Source organism: Triturus cristatus, chromosome 2_2, assembly GCF_964204655.1.
Source record: "Triturus cristatus chromosome 2_2, aTriCri1.1, whole genome shotgun sequence".
Taxonomy (NCBI): domain Eukaryota; kingdom Metazoa; phylum Chordata; class Amphibia; order Caudata; family Salamandridae; genus Triturus; species Triturus cristatus.
Genome location: NC_140582.1, coordinates 968,475,409 through 968,494,257, shown reverse-complemented (window position 1 = coordinate 968,494,257; position 18,849 = coordinate 968,475,409). Strand labels below are relative to the sequence as shown.

General features: G+C 46.2%; 1 protein-coding gene across 1 annotated transcript in view; it reads left to right on the top strand.

The window, feature by feature from the left end:
• Window positions 1-203: 203 nt before the first annotated feature.
• LOC146863013 (ADP-ribosyl cyclase/cyclic ADP-ribose hydrolase 2-like) overlaps window positions 204-18,849 on the top strand; it is a 234,883-nt gene continuing 216,237 nt past the window's right edge. The window contains exons 1-3 of the mRNA XM_085642395.1: window positions 204-324; window positions 471-683; window positions 12,150-12,279. Coding sequence (XP_085498521.1) covers window positions 511-683; window positions 12,150-12,279 — 303 coding nt within the window. The 5' untranslated portion in view covers window positions 204-324; window positions 471-510. The remainder of the gene's footprint in view (window positions 325-470; window positions 684-12,149; window positions 12,280-18,849) is intronic.

The following is an 18,849-nucleotide window of genomic DNA, read 5'->3' as shown; positions in this document are numbered from 1 at the left end:
TGTGAACAGCGTCAGTGTCTTGTAAAAACGCACATTTCGTGTAGCATTAGCTTCATGGATCCGGCACATCAGTGTCCAAAGGCAGCCAGCATACTTTCTCTCCTGCGTCCTCTCAGAGGAACTAGTGCAGCCTATGGTTTAAAATGTGCTTTGAAGTTAATTAATAGCTAAAAGGCCGAAGTGCAAATGTTACAGATAAAAGCCTAATAGAGCTGTAATAAACAGCTAGTTCCTCCTTGAGCAGCAGCAATGCATTTCTGCCGAGCTCAAGTGAAAAGCAGCATGTTTTTGAAATTTCTTCTTTCAACCAGAGGTAGAGAAAAGGTAGGTGATAAAGTTCACATTTCTTAATTTAGGCAGACTACCAGACTGTTGGCACTCAAATGTATTTGCACTAACAGCATGTCTTAAAATGGTGGCCTATATTTTACATTGACACGCTTAGTATATAAAACTTTTCTTTTTTCCAGGCGCTTCACACCTTGTAGATGTGGATCTAAATTCTGCACAATGCATGTGTTTAAGGTTTCCCTGTTCTTGGCTCTGGTGCTCAGAGCCAAGGCTGGACAAGCACAGGCCGTGTCCAATAGGCGGTGGACTGGCGCGGGCACCACCCATAACCTGGAGAGCATCGTCATGGGGAGGTGCAACTCTTACATTCGCCTTGTAAATCCCTCTGTCGGGTAAGTAGCTTTATTCATGGTCTTTGCTGACATCTATTTTGGATGCAGCTGCTTGCGCTTTAACAAAAGAATGTTTTCAGTTTTATGAGTCATAACTCAAAGGTCTTCTTGGTCCAGCCATAACCAAAGTAAACGAGGTTTTTCTGAAATATTCCCATGGGCTGATCATAAAGATAAAAGGATTATTCTGATGCACCTTCTCGTGGGTTAGTTTAAGTATATCTAGAGGACCTTCCAATCACCCGTCGTTCAGGCTTTAGGATACTTTTGTGGACAGAGAATGGTGCCAAACTCTATATCAAACGTGCAGTTTGAATATAGAGAGGCCAAGTATTTGTCACAAAGGAATACAGTTTATTTTATGTTATGCTATCAGCATTTGTATAGTGCTTTCTTAAAGTGCTATGGTTCCAAAGCGCTTTCTCGATCTAGGCGTCCTTCTCCTATGGTTCTGGGATTTCCTCCATCGGCCGTGTAAGGTTACACTATAAATATGACCTCTCAATTCTATTCTAAACCAGGTAATCTTGTACTTCACCTCTACAAATATCTGATAGTAAAAAACACCTATTATCAAAATGTAATTTCATCTTGCTTTTATTCCATACACAGATATTAGTCATGCACAAATATTTATATACAAATCTAAAAAACCATACAGTAAAATCATCCAACTCCTAGTTGTTTTTGCTTCCTTATATTCAGCTTCTAATGTTAACTGAACCAATATATCAGAGTGGCGGCTCCTCTGCTAAGGCAGAGGAGCATCGCCCCACTGCTGTGCTGCAGCAAAATAATGCAAAAATACAATGATAATAACTATAGGTTATTATCATTTTATTTTGTCCTGCTGTGGCAGCTTTGCAGGGAGGGGCAGGGCTGCTCTGACACAGGAGCTGGAGAAGTGGTGAGCACACTTTGCACGTGCTCATGAATGTTTGGCCGGCCGTCTGGGGCCGGCCAAACATTCATGCGTATTTAACATGTTCTCCACCCAGGCTGCATTACAGCCTGCATGGAGAACATGCCCCGCCTCCCATTCCTATCTCCCATGACATCCTTCTCGCAAGACTCGAACGCGGCGGCATCATGGGTACCGCCCTGGCATGGATCAGATCTTTTCTTACCAACCGTAGACAAACTGTTTCGCTAGGCCCCTTTCTCTCTACGGAGAAGACCATAACTACAGGGGTCCCCCAGGGCTCCTACTTGAGCCCTCTGTTATTTAACATTTATATGGCGCCCCTTATCTTCCTTATAAAATCCTTTGGAATCGAAGTCACCTCATATGCTGACGACACCCAAATGATCGTCTCTCTGGACAAAAATAATACCGAAACTAATTTTAAAATGTGTCTTTCTCAAGTCATACAATGGATGAAGAAAACCATCTACAATGTAACACCGACAAAACTGAAATCTTACCCATTGGCACTAATGTTACCTTCATCCCTGGTAGTTGGTGGCCGGAAGGCACCTCCCCTCCACCAGAGATGGTTAAAGTAGCCAGAAACTTAGGGGTCTAGTTTGACTACGCCCTATCTTTTCTCCCCCATGCTCTAACCACGGCAGGTACCTGCTTCAGCTTAATGAGGTCTCTGAAGAAATTCTTTGATCTCATTCCACTGGCAGCCAAGAAATCAGTCACAGTGCCCTAGACCTCTCGCGCTTGGACTACTGCAACAGCCTGCTAGCGGGTACTAACAAATCCACAATAAAAAGATTCCAAGTGGCTCAAAACGCTGCAGCCCGTCTGGTTTTAAGGCTCCCACGCAGATCCTCGGCATCCTCGGTGCTCAAAACCCTGCATTGGCTTCCCATCCATAAAAGAATCCTCTTTAAGATTCTCCTGATCACCTATAAAGCCACCTGCAGGTCAGGGCCCAGGTACCTTTCAGCACGTTTCTCCCCCCACACCACCACCAGGATCTTCCTCAGCTAATCTCCTAAAACCACCCCATTTTAAACTCATTACTAAAGGAGGCAAAACGGTCGCCTCCCTTGGTTCAAAAGCATGGAATGCACTCCCTATTAGCCTACGATTTCAGGAATCTAAATCCCTCTTTAGGAAGGCATTAAAAACTTGGATATACAATATCCCAGATCACCACTGCTTCGCGCTAATCTAAATTTTCTTCCATCTTGAACTTCCTTCCCAGCTTCCCTTACCTCGTTTCCTCAGCGCCAGGAGGCTCCTTGCGGAGTGACAGTTCGCGCTTTATAAATGCATACTTACATTACATTCCCTGCCTGAGCGCCGAATCATGATTGCCTTAGGGAACCTGGTTGTGCTACCTGTTCTGTTACGGTGGTGCTGAGGGACGAGGAGGAGAGACGGAGGAGAGACGCAGCGTAACAGTACGTTTTTTTGTATATTATTATTTTTTTTATTCTTTTCATTCTCCTTAACCACCCCTGACCCCGCCCCCCCGCCACCCCGATCGGTGCCGGCCGCAACTGAATATCATCATTTACAGTGTGTTGTGTTCACACTCTATTCTTTTTTTCGATGACCCTTTAGTATATGCTCTGATTATATGTGGTGTTTGTGAGAAGCTGGCCTGGTACATACTGTCCACTAATGTAAGTGGGCACCTTGCACCAGTCCAGGTAACCCTTATGGTGATTAAGAGGTCTTGGACACCCTTAGAAAGCTCTCTAAGGGGTAGCTGTGGAGAGCAGCCATCAGGCTTAGTCCAGAAGGAGTATAAAAGCAGTTTGTTTTACCAGAATGCAATTTTATAGTATAGATTAAGTGAAAAAGAACCACACAAGGTATTTATAAAAATATATATTTATTATAATATACTCTCGAAACGTTTAGGTATCTCCTGCCCAGAGATAATCACAATGCACACAATACTTTGCAAAGAAACACAGTAAATAGCCGGGAATACACAGTGAACCCCAGGTGGGGTCCAAACCATATACTAAGAAAGTGGTATAAGATCCACAACTCGGGTCAAGCCAATGTTGAGAGGATGAAGAAGTGCATGTGCAGTGTGAGAACACGACCCTGAAGAAACCCAGTGGAAGACAAAGGTTGGAGAGCCACCCCACCTGTGGATAAACTACTACCCACGTTACCTACATCAGGGAAGCCGAGTGTGCGGTCGGTGGATCGGAGGTTTTGCTTGGGAACGTGGAAGGAGATTCTCTCATTGAGGCATTGGGGTCCAGTGTTGTGGAGGCATTTGTAGGCGTGGGTGAGTATCTTGAAAATTATTCTCTTCTCAACGGGGAGCCAGTGGAGGTTCCACAGGTGTTGGGTGATGTATTCGTGTTGAGGGATGCTGAGGATGAGTCTGGCTGCTGTGTTCTGTATGGTCTGGAGTTTGCAGAGCATAGACTTGTTGATCCCGGCATAGAGGGTGTTTCCGTAGTCCAGTCTGCTGGTTATGAGTGAGTGAGTGACAGTCTTCCTTGATTCGGGGGGGATCCATTTGAAGGTCTTTTGGAGGATGCGGAGGGTGTTGAAATAGCTGGAGGTGACGGCGCTGACTTGTCGGGTCATGGAGAGGGAGGAGTCGAGTACGATGCTGAGTTTTCATGCGTGGTCCGTGGGGGTGGGAAGGCTGCTGAGGTGGGCCAACAGGTGTTGCCCAGAGGGGGAAGGTTTGAGGACGAGGACCTCTGTCTCCTCTGAGTTGAGCTTTAGGCAGCTGCTGCTCATCTAGTATGCGACGTCCATCTTTCCTTCCTGGCAGTTGGCTCTGTTGATGATGGGGTCCTTGGTGAGGGAGAGAATGAGCTGGGTGTCGTCGGCATAGGATACTATGTAGAGTCCGTGCTGTATGACAATGGCGGCGAGGGGGGCCATGTAGATGTTTAAGAGCGTGGGGCTGAGCGACGATCCTTCGGGTACTCTGCAGTTGGTTTCCGTGGGTTCGGAGAGGAAGGGTGATTGTCTAATTCTTTGGGTTCTGCCGGTGAGGAAGGAGTGGAGCCAGTCGAGGTCGGTTCCCTGTATGCTGGCGTCATGGAGTCTGGCATTTAGTGTGCAGTGGGAGATAGTGTTGAATGCTGCAGAGTGGTTGAGTAGGATCAGGGCTGTGGTGTGTCCTTGGTCGAGGAGGGTGCGAATGTCGTCTGTGGCGGTGAGTAGAGTGGTCTCGGTGCTGTGATTGCTGCGGAATCCGGATTGGGAGGGGTTGAGGATGGAGTTTTTTTGATGAATTTTGGTAGTTCGGCGTTGACGGTTTCCTCAGTGACTTTGGCCGCGAAGGGAAGGAGGGAGATGGATCGGTAGTTCTAGAAGGTCCGTGGCATCTGCTGAGGGCTTCTTCAATAGGGGTCTGACTTCTGCACGTTTCCAGTCATCGGGAAAGATGCTGGTCTCGAAGGTGGGGTTGATGGTGCAACGTAGTTCCGGAGCGATGGCAGTGGCGGCTCTGTGGAAGATGTGCAGGGGGGGGATCTGTGGAGGCTCCTAAGTGGATGCCTTTCATGGTCGAGGTGGTGTCTTCGGTGGTGACTGGGGTCCAGGAGGAAAGATGGTGTTGCTGGAGTGGAGTGGAAAGTGGTTTCGGAGTCAGGAGTCTGGTCGTTGAAATTGCCATATGGGCCCTTGATTTCAGATGGAAGTAGGAACCAAGCTTGTTGCAGAGGTCCTTGGATGGGGTGATGTCCGCGGTTTCGCTGGGGGGCTTGGTGAATTCCTGGATGATGGTGAAAAGTTCCTTGGAGTTGCTGAGGATCTTGTTCTGGATGAAGGTCCTTTTGGTGGATCTGATGCGTGTTGGTTGTATTCCCTCATGGTGTTTTTTTGTAGGTGGTGCGATCTTCTGGCATTTTGCTGTTTCTACATTTCTCCTCATGATGTCTGCAGGTGCGTCTGGATTCTTGGAGGTCGTGGTGAACAAGGTGGCCTTCCTGGGGCGATGTCTGTCGGGGTTACGTAGGGATGCGAGCTCGTCTGCGCAGTTGGAGATCAATCTGTGGAGTTCTTTGGCTGCGAGGTTGGCATCGGTTGAGGTGGTGAGGGCATCACGGTTGAGGGTGGTGTTGTGCTGCTCTTCAGTGACTTTGCTCCAGTTTCTTCGTGGAGGCCGGGGTGCAGGTTTAGGCGGCGTGGGTTTGTTGACGAGGAAGTGTATGCATTGGTGGTCTGTCCCTGGGGGTAGCGTAGTGTGGCTGAAACGGATGTTGTTCCCACTTGCGAAGATGGGGTCGAGGGTGTGTCCTGCCTTGTGGGTAGGCGTGGTGACGAGCTGTTTTAGTCCTATGTTTGCAAGGTTGTCCTAGAGGGTGGTGGAGTTGGGGTCGCTGTGGTTGTCGAGGTGGAAGTTCGGTCGCTGATGAGTATGTAGTCCATGGAGACGATGGCGTGGGGTGCGATGAGGTCGGTGATGGTAGCGGCGATCGAAGTGCAGGGGCCGGGGGTTTGTAGGCGAGGGTGCCACGAAGTGTGGTTCTAGGGCTGGTCTAGGCCTGGAAGTGAAGGTGTTTGGTGGTGGAAAAGGAGTCACTCATGGTGGAGGTGGAGAGTCGGAGAAAGCTCTTGTTTGCGATGGCATGTCCTCCTCCTGGGTGGTTGCGTTGGTCCTTCCTCTCGATCTTGTATCCATCAGGGATGGCGGCAGCGATGTCGGGGGCGGAGGAGGTGTTGATACAGGTTTCCGTGAAGAAGGTGATGTCTGGCAAGAGGGTGTCCAGGAGCTCCCAGATCTCTATGGCCTGTCTGTGCAGGGAGCGTACGTTGAGGGGGATGCCCTTCAGGGTTTCGGAGGTGTTGGCATCTGACTTGGGGGCGGTGCCCATGGGGGTGCGGAGGGTGGTGAACGTCTGGCGGCAGTGAAGTCAGGATAATTGGCCGTGGGTGGCATTCGGCGTGGACAGCTGGCAGTTGTTGTTCCGCCCGGGGTTGAGTGCAAGGAGGGCAGCCAAGTCATAGTGGTGGGTGACCGGAGAACCAGGGTCTCTGGCGCTAGTCCCTGTCGGGTCACTGACGGGTGCAGAGGGGCTTGCCTTTGACACGTCTTTGGCGCCATTAAACAGGGAAGGGGGGGAGTGCTGCTCGGAGGCGGGAGTGGTAAGCAACAGGGGGGCAGGGCTGTGGGGGCAGCACTAGGGGCAAGGGAACGGCAGAAGTCACAAAAAAGCAAACAAACAAATAGAAAGGAACTAACAGAGGCACAATAACAGATAAGACAGAAAAAACAGGCACAACAGAAAAATGTGCACAGACTAGACAGAAGACGGGCACACCACAAGAAAGACAGCAGTTGAGGTCCTCAAACACCTACTAGAGAGGTGATCGGGGTCAACAGCAGCGGAACAACGGCGGAGCTGCTGGGGGACAGAGCAGGTCTCTGACCAAGAGGTCAGAGGTCTTGCTCTGCAGCTGTCGCTGCCGCTGCACAAGCGGGGGAGACTTGAATCAGGCCTGTTGGGCCCCGGGGGACTCACTGCTGAAGGTGCTGCGGCACCATAGAAACTTTTGACTAAATCCTAAATCGTCAAATGGAAATGCTTGAGTACGGCCTTCTAGTGAGCATTCCCTGGCTGCAGCCACCAGTAAATAGGGAATACCCCCTACCACATTGCAAAGAAGAGGGTGGGACAGCGAATTGATAGATAAACACTAGAGCCCTGACCTCAAAGGGATTGTGTTGTTGCCTATGAATGCCGTTATTTCTTTGAACACGAAGAGTTAGAAATAAAATTCTTCTTTTTCATGTAAAAACAAGTATTTGACTGGACATTGATTTATTGAAATTGCTGAGTGCACTTTGAGTTATGAGTCGTGTTCACTAACCTGTATCCACCCCCCCCCCCCTCCCAGGGAGCCTTTGACTGCTGATCCACAGCTACCACCGAGAATCAAGTGCAGAAGGGGTACTTGGTCCAGTTGCTTAGTTTACAAAGTAGGTCAGGCTTGGGACATCAGGAATAAAAGGCCTGAACCACCACGGTTGGAGCCAGTAGCCCCTAATTGCCTCGTGGCCTTCTAAAAGTCCTTCTCACAGTTTGATTTATCTTTCAAAAACAGGAAAGGTTTAACAGATCATGCTTTGGTATCACATTATCATATACCCACACTTTCTACCTGTCTACTGAAAGAAGGAAAGTGCACATCTCCACTTAAAGGTCAGCTTGCTCTGTGGTTCAGCAAGTCGTCATGTATGTGAGTCTTAAAGCACACTTTTGTGTTATTTGTGAGGTCCAACTGTCATGCCACATGCTGGAAGGGAGGAAGTGCCAATGGGTGGTAAGTGAGGAAATTAAATGTTGTAGACATTGCATTTTCCTGCTGTCACACCCCATGTGGGGTTTCCATAGGCAGACAGGGACAACTGGGCAACCCTAGTGGTGGCTGGGGCTGTTTGCCACTGGTGTCATGGGGCACATCCTAATATGGTTCTACAAATGGCATCAAATACACAGTTTCAGCACTTGACCCTCATGGTAGCGAAGGCAAGCAGTTAAATGCTTCACAGTGAGTTAGTGTGGGGACCAGAGCTCCGAACTCAACAGCCAATCAACATACACAATAGCGTACTGTCCTGCCAGTTGCTTATCTTAGTATAACGAAAGTACTTCAATCTTACAGCAAAATGAAATAGTAAACAGTTGATTTTGGCTACAGTGCCAGAGTTGCAAACTCCTCTAGAATTCTCAGAGAAGCACTAAAACCCCTCCAGTGCCCTCTCCCCATCCCAGGAGTTTTCGTAATGCCTACTGTGGCTCGTATGAGGCTCTGGCACAGGCATTGATTCTGCACTGGTGCAGTTCACTCTGTATTACCCCCACTGTAAAATGCATAGATCTGATCAACAGTTCTTGCCGCAAAGAAGTCACAAAGGTAAGAGCCCAGTGTTCTTACTGCAGATGTACTTCTGTGCATTCTGTCTTGCAGCCTTCACATTGGCTAAGCCCCACTCTAACTGGTCAGTGGCAATGTGGCTCTTGCGGTTCATGGGATGTGTTTCGCTAACTTTCTACAGAAGCAACTTCAATGAGGCAAGACAGCATCCGTAGTCTCACTCTTGGGGACGTAGACCTCTGGGCTGATATCAGCATGGAAGACCTGCACAAATAGGGCACTTATCTTCTATGATTGCCGCCTCCCAGCCCGGATGCAGATGGGTGCTTTCAGCAGTTGCAGCTCCATGCGGAATTTGAAGCAGATGTCCATCTTTGGCACTGGAGGTTGGTATTTAAGAGACAGGGAGAAGAAGCAGTTCTGATGCTAAGATCTGATATTAAGTTTGATGGTAATGTGGAGAGTGTACCTGAAATTCAGGTTTTCCTTATAACTGGATTGATATGGTGGATTATAAGCAAACGTTTGGTAGGGAGGGTAGGAATTTGCAGAAGGTAGATGTTAAATTAGGTGGTTATGATAAAGAGCCTATTGACTGGGAAGGCTTAGATCATATGAAAATATTCTTTAAGTGGTGCTCAATAGCAGATAAGATTTCCCAATTGCAGTGAACCTGTGACTGTGATCTTAATGCAGAAGAAACTTGTTTCCAAATTTCGGAATGTTTTAATAATGAACTAGGTTTTCCAAAATGCTTTTATCACAGAATTAGGGGGTGGAGGAAGCTGTACCAGTGGCAACAATAGTGGAAATGTTACCACCGTTAATGAGGTGGTGCTATCGAAAGCAGAGCTCTATAAGTTGATGGAAAATGTTGCTATGGAAAATAATGAGTGGCTGTAGTGGCTACCGTGGCCATTGGTCCTTGTGCACAAGACCAGTGATGGCTTCTGTAAACGAATGATTTGATCCAGAACATCCGGGTTGATAGCCATGCCTGGCCCAACAGGGATCTTCAGTATGATGGGGGAACCGCTTGACATCTTTTGTTACACTTTTGAAAGCTTATCCTTCGTACAGACTTCCACTCGTGCTGTCATCTTTTGGAACCATTTTGCAGTGAGTTAGGAAAGGGATAATTCAAGATTTACCAGTCGTTCCATGTTTTCATGATGACACATGCTGCTTATGGAACACAGAGTGAGGAACATGACATCACTCTGGTCCAAGCTATGAGAAGAAGGGTTTCACAATAAAATAGGAGACATGAAAATTAAGCAACTGTTTAGTTACAAATTTGAGGGCAACACCATTTCAAAGGTTGAGTTGAAGCCAAAATGAGTCGGTGGTTGCTGTTGAGGAAGCCCCAGATCCAAAGGCCAAAGATTATGGAAATATTAACCGAAATGTGTTATGAAATTCCCTAAAAGAGTGGAACTATTAAGAACTTTCTTTTACAAACGAGTGTTAGGTCAACCAGTTGGAATACTGTAGTGTTACCTTTATTGCCAGAAATTTGTGGGCTGTCTTCATTTGGAAGGGACTGTTCTCATCACCAGTGGTTCCAAGGGTGTTGCTTTCACCAGTGGTGGATGGAAAAGGGAGGGTGTAGAACTAGCTTTATTAGATCTTAAAGTGGAGGAGAGGGAATAATCTGTTAATGTGTGAGATTATTCCCCTCTGATTGGTTTAAAATGCATTATGGTTTATTTCCTGTGGGTTTGCACTTTAGTTTGCAGAGAAATTTCAAGCCACTTTTTTTCATTTTAAGGGGTGTCTCATATTTCCAATTGTTTGCTGAATTTTTACCAAGATTAAGAAATGTTGTGGCAGAGTGTCTTTCTTGGTTGCGCTAACAAGTTTTAGAGGAGGAGGGGCAGGTGGATCTGGTAATTAATTTGAAAGTGTCAGAAGGAATGAGTGGGTGAAAGCGCAAAAGTAGATAAGACACTTATTTAAGTTAAGGAGTTTGTTTTATCATGATATCAGTGTCGTAACACAGGCACCCGCAGCCCCAGCGGTGCGGTGGGGCCCCCAAGCTCCAGGGGACCCCCTCAGCACAATATTCAGTCTAGAGAGCTCCTGATTGAGTCCGAAAGGGGCCCCTCCATGTACCTTGCAGGGGGGTGTCCTCAAGTTTCGTTACCCCAATGGAGGTAATAGAACCATTTCAGGAGGGAGTGCAGGAATTCTGGGATCTGAGGGATTAATAAAGTCTGCAGAAAGGCAAGTTGATTTGCTGGGGGACGTTGGTACCCCTCTTGGGTTTATCTGACAAACTTGTGGATTTAGCTCACAGTGGCCACCTAGGAAGAAGAATTACCAAGAGCAGTATGTGCATCAAATGAAAAGATAAGACTGGAGCGCAAACCTGCATTCGAAGTTCCTTTTCTGGAAGAGGGAATCCCTGAGATTTTAGGTCCTGATTTAGAGTTTGGTGGACAGGTTACTCTATCACAAACGTGACTGATATCCTGCTGCTGGTCTTACTAGTGCCATAGGTCATAATGCACTTGTAATAATGTAGACGGGATACCCATCAAGCTTGTGACAGAGTAACCCGTCCACCAAACTATAAATCAGGCCCTTAGTCATTCATAATGTTGTGTGGTTTATTTCCTGTGAAACTGAAAGTTTCTTATGGGACGTGGCTGTCAATGATATGATAATTGTTTTGTATTGCCTCCTAAGCCAGCAGGTTCGAGAACCTCATACAGCATTTGATAAAGGATTGTTTGCAATTGGCTAAAGTTAACAGGATATCAACTTATGGACTAGGTTCAGCGCCCTGCTGCATTTATAAGTATTTATATTTGTATATTTGAAGGCGAGAGAAACAAGAACCAATGTCATGCCATTGTAGCTGAGTGAAAGAAAGCTGGTCAATGTGTGATGAGTGGAGAGCAGAAGAACCAACAAGCATTTGCTATGCAATAGGACTCGCATTTACGCGAGACCAATTGCATTGGAAACAGGAGTGCTGGCGGAGGAGATGGTACAAACAGGAGAGGGGGGGCAAGAGGGGGCTGAGAAGTCACGGACTGTGGGAGGGGGCAAGGGGAGACAAGGAAGAAAATAGTGTTCGGAGTAAAGGGGCCAGTAACTATGGAAGGATACAAATGAGGACATGGCCACCATGAGGAGAGACTAACAAGCCTAAAACCAATCGGAAGGCAGCATTTAGGACCTAAGCCAATGAAAAAGATGGGCGGAGAGTGCGCGGAACTTCCACCCTATACTGAATACTGCATGCTTCCATCATCCCCTTTGGTATTGCTTTGTTCGCAAAGCGAGCAGCGCATGCACTGCAACGCTAGGCTCGACCTAAAAACGTATAAAGAAATGCATGATAAGCATTGTGCGAAGGAGATGTGTTAGAAGGAGGGTGGAATGGCGTTGGGGCAGTTCTTGGCATGCTGAAAACTGCCTGTCACAAGAAGATTTTTTGTGCTCCAACCTCCACGCCTTCTCTACCAATAGGTTTAAGACTTTCTCCCATCTGACTTCAAACCCGAGGGCTGAGGTGGTGATGCAAGGTGCCCTTTGAGCTTGCACAACTGTGTTAAAGTATATCTACTTTGTATACATTACATAATGTTCTATCTGGGTTTACTTATTATACGCAACTGGAATGCATACATTCTATTTTTCTGCTACTGATAATGTTTGAAACTTTGATGAAACATTTGTCATTTTTGCAGAGAGAAGAACTGTTCACAGATCTGGGAGGCTTTTCAGCTTGCCTTTGTGAACAAGGATCCGTGCTCTGTCCTCCCTTCTGACTACGTACTCTACATTAATTTGACAATCCACAAAATTCCTCCAAACAAGGTACTGTAAAATATTTTTGTCATGTGAATTCTAGGTTATTTATTAACATAATGAAGTTATTTTTGAGTAAGTGATACACTGAGTAACCTTAGCAATATATTTGTATATGAAAAGCTTGCCTGGCTGGAAGAGGATGGTAATTGAAAAAGATGGTAGGTCTTCACATGATAACAAGATGGACGGAGGAATGGTACAAGTCCTGACAATGGTTTGCACAGGTGAAAATGTGCAGATGCCCACAATTCACATAATAAAAATATACCGTACTTTAATCATTAAGACTCACTGAATTTGGGTTTTAGTTAGCTCTAGTAAACAGCGGCGTCTTAATTGGCCTTCTGGCAGAAGACTCCGCTTGTGGAGTCATGACTACGGTCTGTGGAGCTGAAACATAAGGAATCCCCTGAAAGGAGGAAAAATCTGTCCAACTCCTTCATCATTTTCTCTCCTCAGCCTGGGTGTCCACTCTCATTTCCACAGGACCTTTGGTAGAGACCCCTGCTCAAATTCAGTTCATTAACATGACTTAATAACAAAGAAGTTTGGCAAAACCTGAAATTGTTACAACATATCCCTGTTCTTACAATGGCATGATAAGGTTGCTAGTTAATACAATGCAATGGACCCTTCTAATCAACACGGCCAGTCGCTAAGTGGCACTCATCACTACACAAATCCACCTAGCAGACACCCTTCAATAAAAGCATTGTGCTGTAGGCCCACTAGAACCGTTTCTTATCAAGTGGAGGGAATGGAGCTGTGATGTGCTAACTTTTGCCGGCCGTGGTACCACACAGATCCAAACTTTCAGAGTAAAAGCAAGGGACAAATAGCAACCATCCATATGTGTTGAACCTGGCAGTCCTCCTGTCAATGACTGGGCACTAAAAATGTCTGTTTAATGTCTTTCTTAATTGCCTGAGGAAAGGGTGACGCTTCCAGTTGCCACCGTGCACTTAATAGTCATATAAAATGTGTCTGGCATCTCATTGTATTGGTTTTCTTTTTGAGCAAATTAGTGTAACCCAGTCAATTCATTAGGTTTGGGTTTTTCTTTGGTGTACCATGCGTTTGGGGAAAGATTTCTCCCCTGTCTCTCACTGGTCAAGGATGACTGGCATCTTTGGTCTATCAGTGTCTTTGTCAAGGAATCAACAGTGCTCAACAAGAAATCTAAATACAGTGATTATATCGAACTTAGCATCTCCAAACACACCAAAAGCATACCACCTGTGTAGCCACCTGGACATCTACCTTGCCCTGGTTTTCCAGCTGGAGTTTTCCCAACCAGGATTTCCAACTCACCGTTCTTCTTGATAACAAAAGCCCCTTCCACCCCAGGACCTACTTAATGCAAGCCTCAGTGCGACCGCTCTCAGCGGACAGGCTGCTGGCATGCTGAAGGTGCACCGTCTGCACCTGTCCACGCTTGGACTGCACCTGGCCCTCTCACTCCCCGAAGATAGACCATCGCCGAGATCTACACCATCAACCCCGGACAGCGCAACAAGCACTGCCATCATGCTGACCCATGATCTATGGTATGGCCTTTCACCTGCACCCACTGTCATTTCACCTGACACTGCATACACACCAGCCCACCGACCAGTACCATCCCAAAAACACACCACAGAAATCACCTGAACAAACAAACCAACTTGCATGCGCCCTTCCCAACACAGGCTCACTGTGCAAGCTTTCCACTGAAATATGGGACCTCAACTCCACCCTCGCACCCAACATTGTCTTCCTCACTGAGACCTGGTTCAACCCCACATTCGCTCCAGACATTGCCACAGCGATCCCCAACAGATATAAAATCACTCACCAGGACTGCACCAACAGGCCGGGAGGAGGAAAAGCGATCATCCACAAAGAGACCATACAGTGTACCACCACCACCACAACACCACCACCCCATGGAACATCTCAACTTCAAGCTCCACATGGATGAAAAGACAACCATCAGAGGCACCCTCACATACTGACCCCCAGGCCTGTGCTCGAGTTTTGGCAACACCATTGCAAACTTCATTGCGCCCCTAGCCTTAGACTCCAAGGACTACATTTTCCTCGGTGACCTAAAATTCCACATCGATGACCCCAATGACAAAAATACTGAGCACCTCCTCAACAGTATGAGCAGCCTTAAATTGACTCAGATCATACATGATCCAACACACATGCAGGACACACGAAGAGCCCAATTTTCACTTCCAGCAACTACGTCAAATACAGCTATGTCACAGAACTCATATGGACTGATCACTCCATCGTCCACTTCAGCATCTCCAGCCCCCACTGCCACCGAAAGATAACCAATGCTCTCCACCTGAGATGGCACACCAATATGGACACCTCCGACAGGGCAGACTTCAAGACCTCCCGCAACCTCTCCCTCCGCCTGCTGAGGGCAACAAAAAATAAAAAGCCCTTGCAGTATGCATCAACACCAAAGAACTTTTCAACATCGTTAAGGAATTCTCCAACCTGGCTGCCAGTGAAAACAACATCACTTCCTCACAGGAGCTGTGCGTCAACCATTCCCACTTCTTTCATGACAAGATCACAACCATATACAGAAACTTCGAACCCTAACCCACACCTACGGACTTCCTTGACAGATATGCCACCAATGTAACCAATGTGAACCACACACTGACCACCTTGAATATCCTCTCCACCCAGGACACCACCTCCACCATAAAATCCATCTACTTGGGAGCTCCCGGAGACCCATGCCCACACCACATCTTCAACCTTATAAACCAAAGGATCTGCAAGGAACTTACCACCCTACTGAACACCTCTATCACCACTGCAACATTTCCCAATGCCTGGAAACACGTCGACTACTCCCCAAAAAAAACCCTGTACCCAACACCTCCCAATCTGGCTTCCGTAGCAATCATAGCACCAAACTGCCCTGATAGCAGCCACCAACAGCATCCGAACACTCCTTGACCGAGGAGAAACAGCAGTGTTGATACTCTAACTCTCAGCAGCCTTCGACACCGTATCCTACCACACACTGATTGAAAGACATCACCACATCGCCATCCAAGGGGGATGCGCTCAGATGGATCACCTTCCTCCTTACTGGGAGAACCCAGAGGATCCACCTCCCACCTTTCACCTCTGACCCCAAGGAGATCATCTGCCATGTCCTCCAGGGCTCAGCCTTCCACTCTTCAATGCATGTATGACTACGCTGGACAACATCGTCAGATCCCACGGTCTCAACATAATGTCCTACGCAGACGACACCCAACGCATCCTCTAACTCACTGATGACCCCACTAGAACCACCTTTCACAGATGCATGAGAAACTTCGCTAACTGAATGAAAGCCAAATGCCTGCAACTGAACACAGACAAGACAGAAGTACTGATCTTTAGCAACAGCAGCAACACATGAAGCAAGTCCTGGTGGCCATCAGACCTAGGACCCGTGCCCACTCCCTCCAACCACACCAGAAGCCTCGGAATCATCATTGACAACAAGCTCACCATGAAATCACAGATCAACTCCGCCTCCTCCACCTGCTTCCTAACTGCACATGCTACTTAAGATCTTCAAGTGGCTACCCTTACACATGAGACACACCGTGTAACGAGCCCTCATCACAACCGACTGGACTACGGCAATACCGTCTACGTCAGAATCACAGCACACCTCCTAAAGAGACACAAGCAGCACACATAAATGTTTCAAATCTCCATTTATGATTGTTTATGTGCAGAAAGGGACTCCTTCCTGCACATAAACAATCTTTTCCCACAACACAGACACCCTTGAGCTATGGTGCAAGGGTGCCTGTGCCTATGCAGCTAAATGTAGCGCCAGCACAGAGAGAAACGCAGGGCTGCACCGTATTGTTGTAAATATGGTGCAGCCCTGCATTTCTAAAGTGACGGGGTGTGGCGTTAGCCTTCTTGGCTTAACGCCACGCTCTGCCACTTAAGTTGTAAATATGACTCTGGGTTCATGGAGCGCACTATGTTTGTGTTTTAACTGTCAGTCCATATACATTGCTGCTATGTGACCTGTGCCATGTATAATAACTTCAGTTACTACTAGCTTTTTAACACCACTTTCCATTTTGGCATGAGTAGTTATTATTGAACAACATCATACCAAATGCTAATAGCCAAAACCCCAGGATGATCGCAATGTGTTAAAAGTGGCATCTTTCCTGTATTGGACATCAGAATATGCCCCAAAATACAGGCCTCTTGCTGCACTTGACACAGTGCCAGCATAACGTTCTCTAATGCACACTGCCACTGGATTGTCGTGCTCTAACTCTACCTTGCGACACAACACTCAGTTCTCACCTCATACACAATACCTAGTTCTCGCCTAATGCACAGCACCCAGGGCTTCTACGAGGCATCTGTTCCAGCAGTGCTTACCCAATACATATCACCTTTTTAGGAGCATCGTTCGGTCATTCCTAGTGCACAACAAATGTGCTCTGTTCTTTCCTGCTGCACGTCACCCTATGACTCCCAGAAGGACAGGAGCTCACCCTGTGCTCCACTGTTGCACATTCTCCTGTGGCCTCTAGTAAATCTATACTTACCTATACATATTTACCTTTACAATATTGTGGTAGTGGCTTTTTTCCCTATAATACTTTGGCAGGACAATATTAAAAAGTCTTAAATATGGTACAAAATCCAAGACTTGAAACATATTACGTATTAATTACAATACCATCATAATAACAGCTTTATTTCGATCAACATGATCATCAAAGTACAATCAAAATATGACAAAAAAAGTACAATCAGACATAAAATCATCACACGAATACGTTTACATAGTAACAAACCACCATACCATAGTGGTTCAACAGTAGTAACATGTCATATGTCTGTACCAAATATTGCCTTGTTTTGGCTGTTTAACATATATTTTTGCAGGCCAACAGTTCCGTAATTTATTCTGTATAAGCAGTAAAAAATCATATTTTTAAATACAATGCATACTTTCCCCGAGGAAGCTAGGTTACATTGATTTTAATGCCTCACCAAATTAAAAACAGAAAGGGAAAGTATATAAAAATCATCTCTTGTAATTTAAATACAGATTGCAATAACTAAATGCAAACTAAAACCAATTTAGGAAGCAGAAGGTGATAAAAATGGCAAGATAAAAAGCAATTTTCTCTATCCTGGCAGTAACTTAAAATGTTCTTGATAAAGAACTCTTAGCTCCCCTAAACGCAACTCCCTTGTAGTTTGCCAATAGCCGAATTTGCATACGTCAGCTATTGTTGTCTGTTTGAAAATAATCACATAAATTCATTATATAGCAAACAGTATACAAAAAGCTCAAATGACTGAGTCTGTACATAAAGGGAGGCTAAAAAATAAGACCACAAAACCATTTTCTATTAGGACCACCACAAGATTTCCAGTACGTGACTCTTCGCTTCCCAAAGCACTTCTCCCTTACACTGTGCAAAAGGCAATAAAGTGCAGTAACAGGCGCAGCATAATTCAGTCACTGTTGTCTATTTAAAAAATCACATTCATTCATTCTATGACAAACACTCTGCAGAAAGCATAATTTAGGAGACTGTGCCTAGCAATGGTCTCCAATTATACGAAAGTACAAAGAAGAGGGCTTACAGATAGGGTCACACAAGCCTCCTCCTTGGGATAAAAATGATAGCATTCAGTCATTCATTAGAATGCACTTCCTGTGCCAGATCCAAACTGACATATGGAGTATTCCACCAGTCTGCTTGTATCTGAACTAAGGATTAGGAGGACTCTTTGTGCCGAGTTGTACCCGACCTCCTGCATAGAGGTGCTATCCACTTTGTTCTTTCATAATGTTATGCTGTACAGAAGAATAACATGTGAATTCATCATTTTGATGTCTCTACACAAATAGGGCAACGGTCACTCCCAGGCTTAGCAACTGACCATTTGCTGCAAAAGCGTTTATGGGAAGGGTTTTATTCCTAACTGGATATACAGTTTGCAAGCAAGGGGTGTGTGTATGGGGGGGGGGGGGGCGTGATTACGTCTCTTGAAGTCTCACAGTATGGAAAGGGTTTTACATCCAAGAACTCTGAGGTCAGAGACCCTCTGCACTTTGTTAACCTTTGGACCATCAGATATTCCCAATATATTTCTTTCTGGCCTGCTTTGGGGATGGAATTCATTTCTTCTGGAGTAACCCAAACTTTCTCCAGACCTAGTCTCCACAGTAATGATTTTACAGAGTTCAGCCACGGGATCCTGTGGACACATGCAGGGGAAATAAGATCACTTGCTCCCACCCAATATGATATTAAGACTGCCGTTGTTCACAATCAGTACCAGTAAATCAAAAGCCTATAGTCTATTTTCCAGTCAGTTCTTTGATGTGCCAGATCTAAGCACCCCAGAGTCATAGGTGTGCTTGCAAGGAGGCCCAGAAGTGATTGAATAAACTTGTTTTCTTCTGCTCGCAAAATATTTGGATTTGTACACCCCAAGAGTTTTGCGCCACATAAGGCTCCACCTAAGGCTTTTAAGTTATCAATCTCTAAGGCCTGTGCTACACTCCTC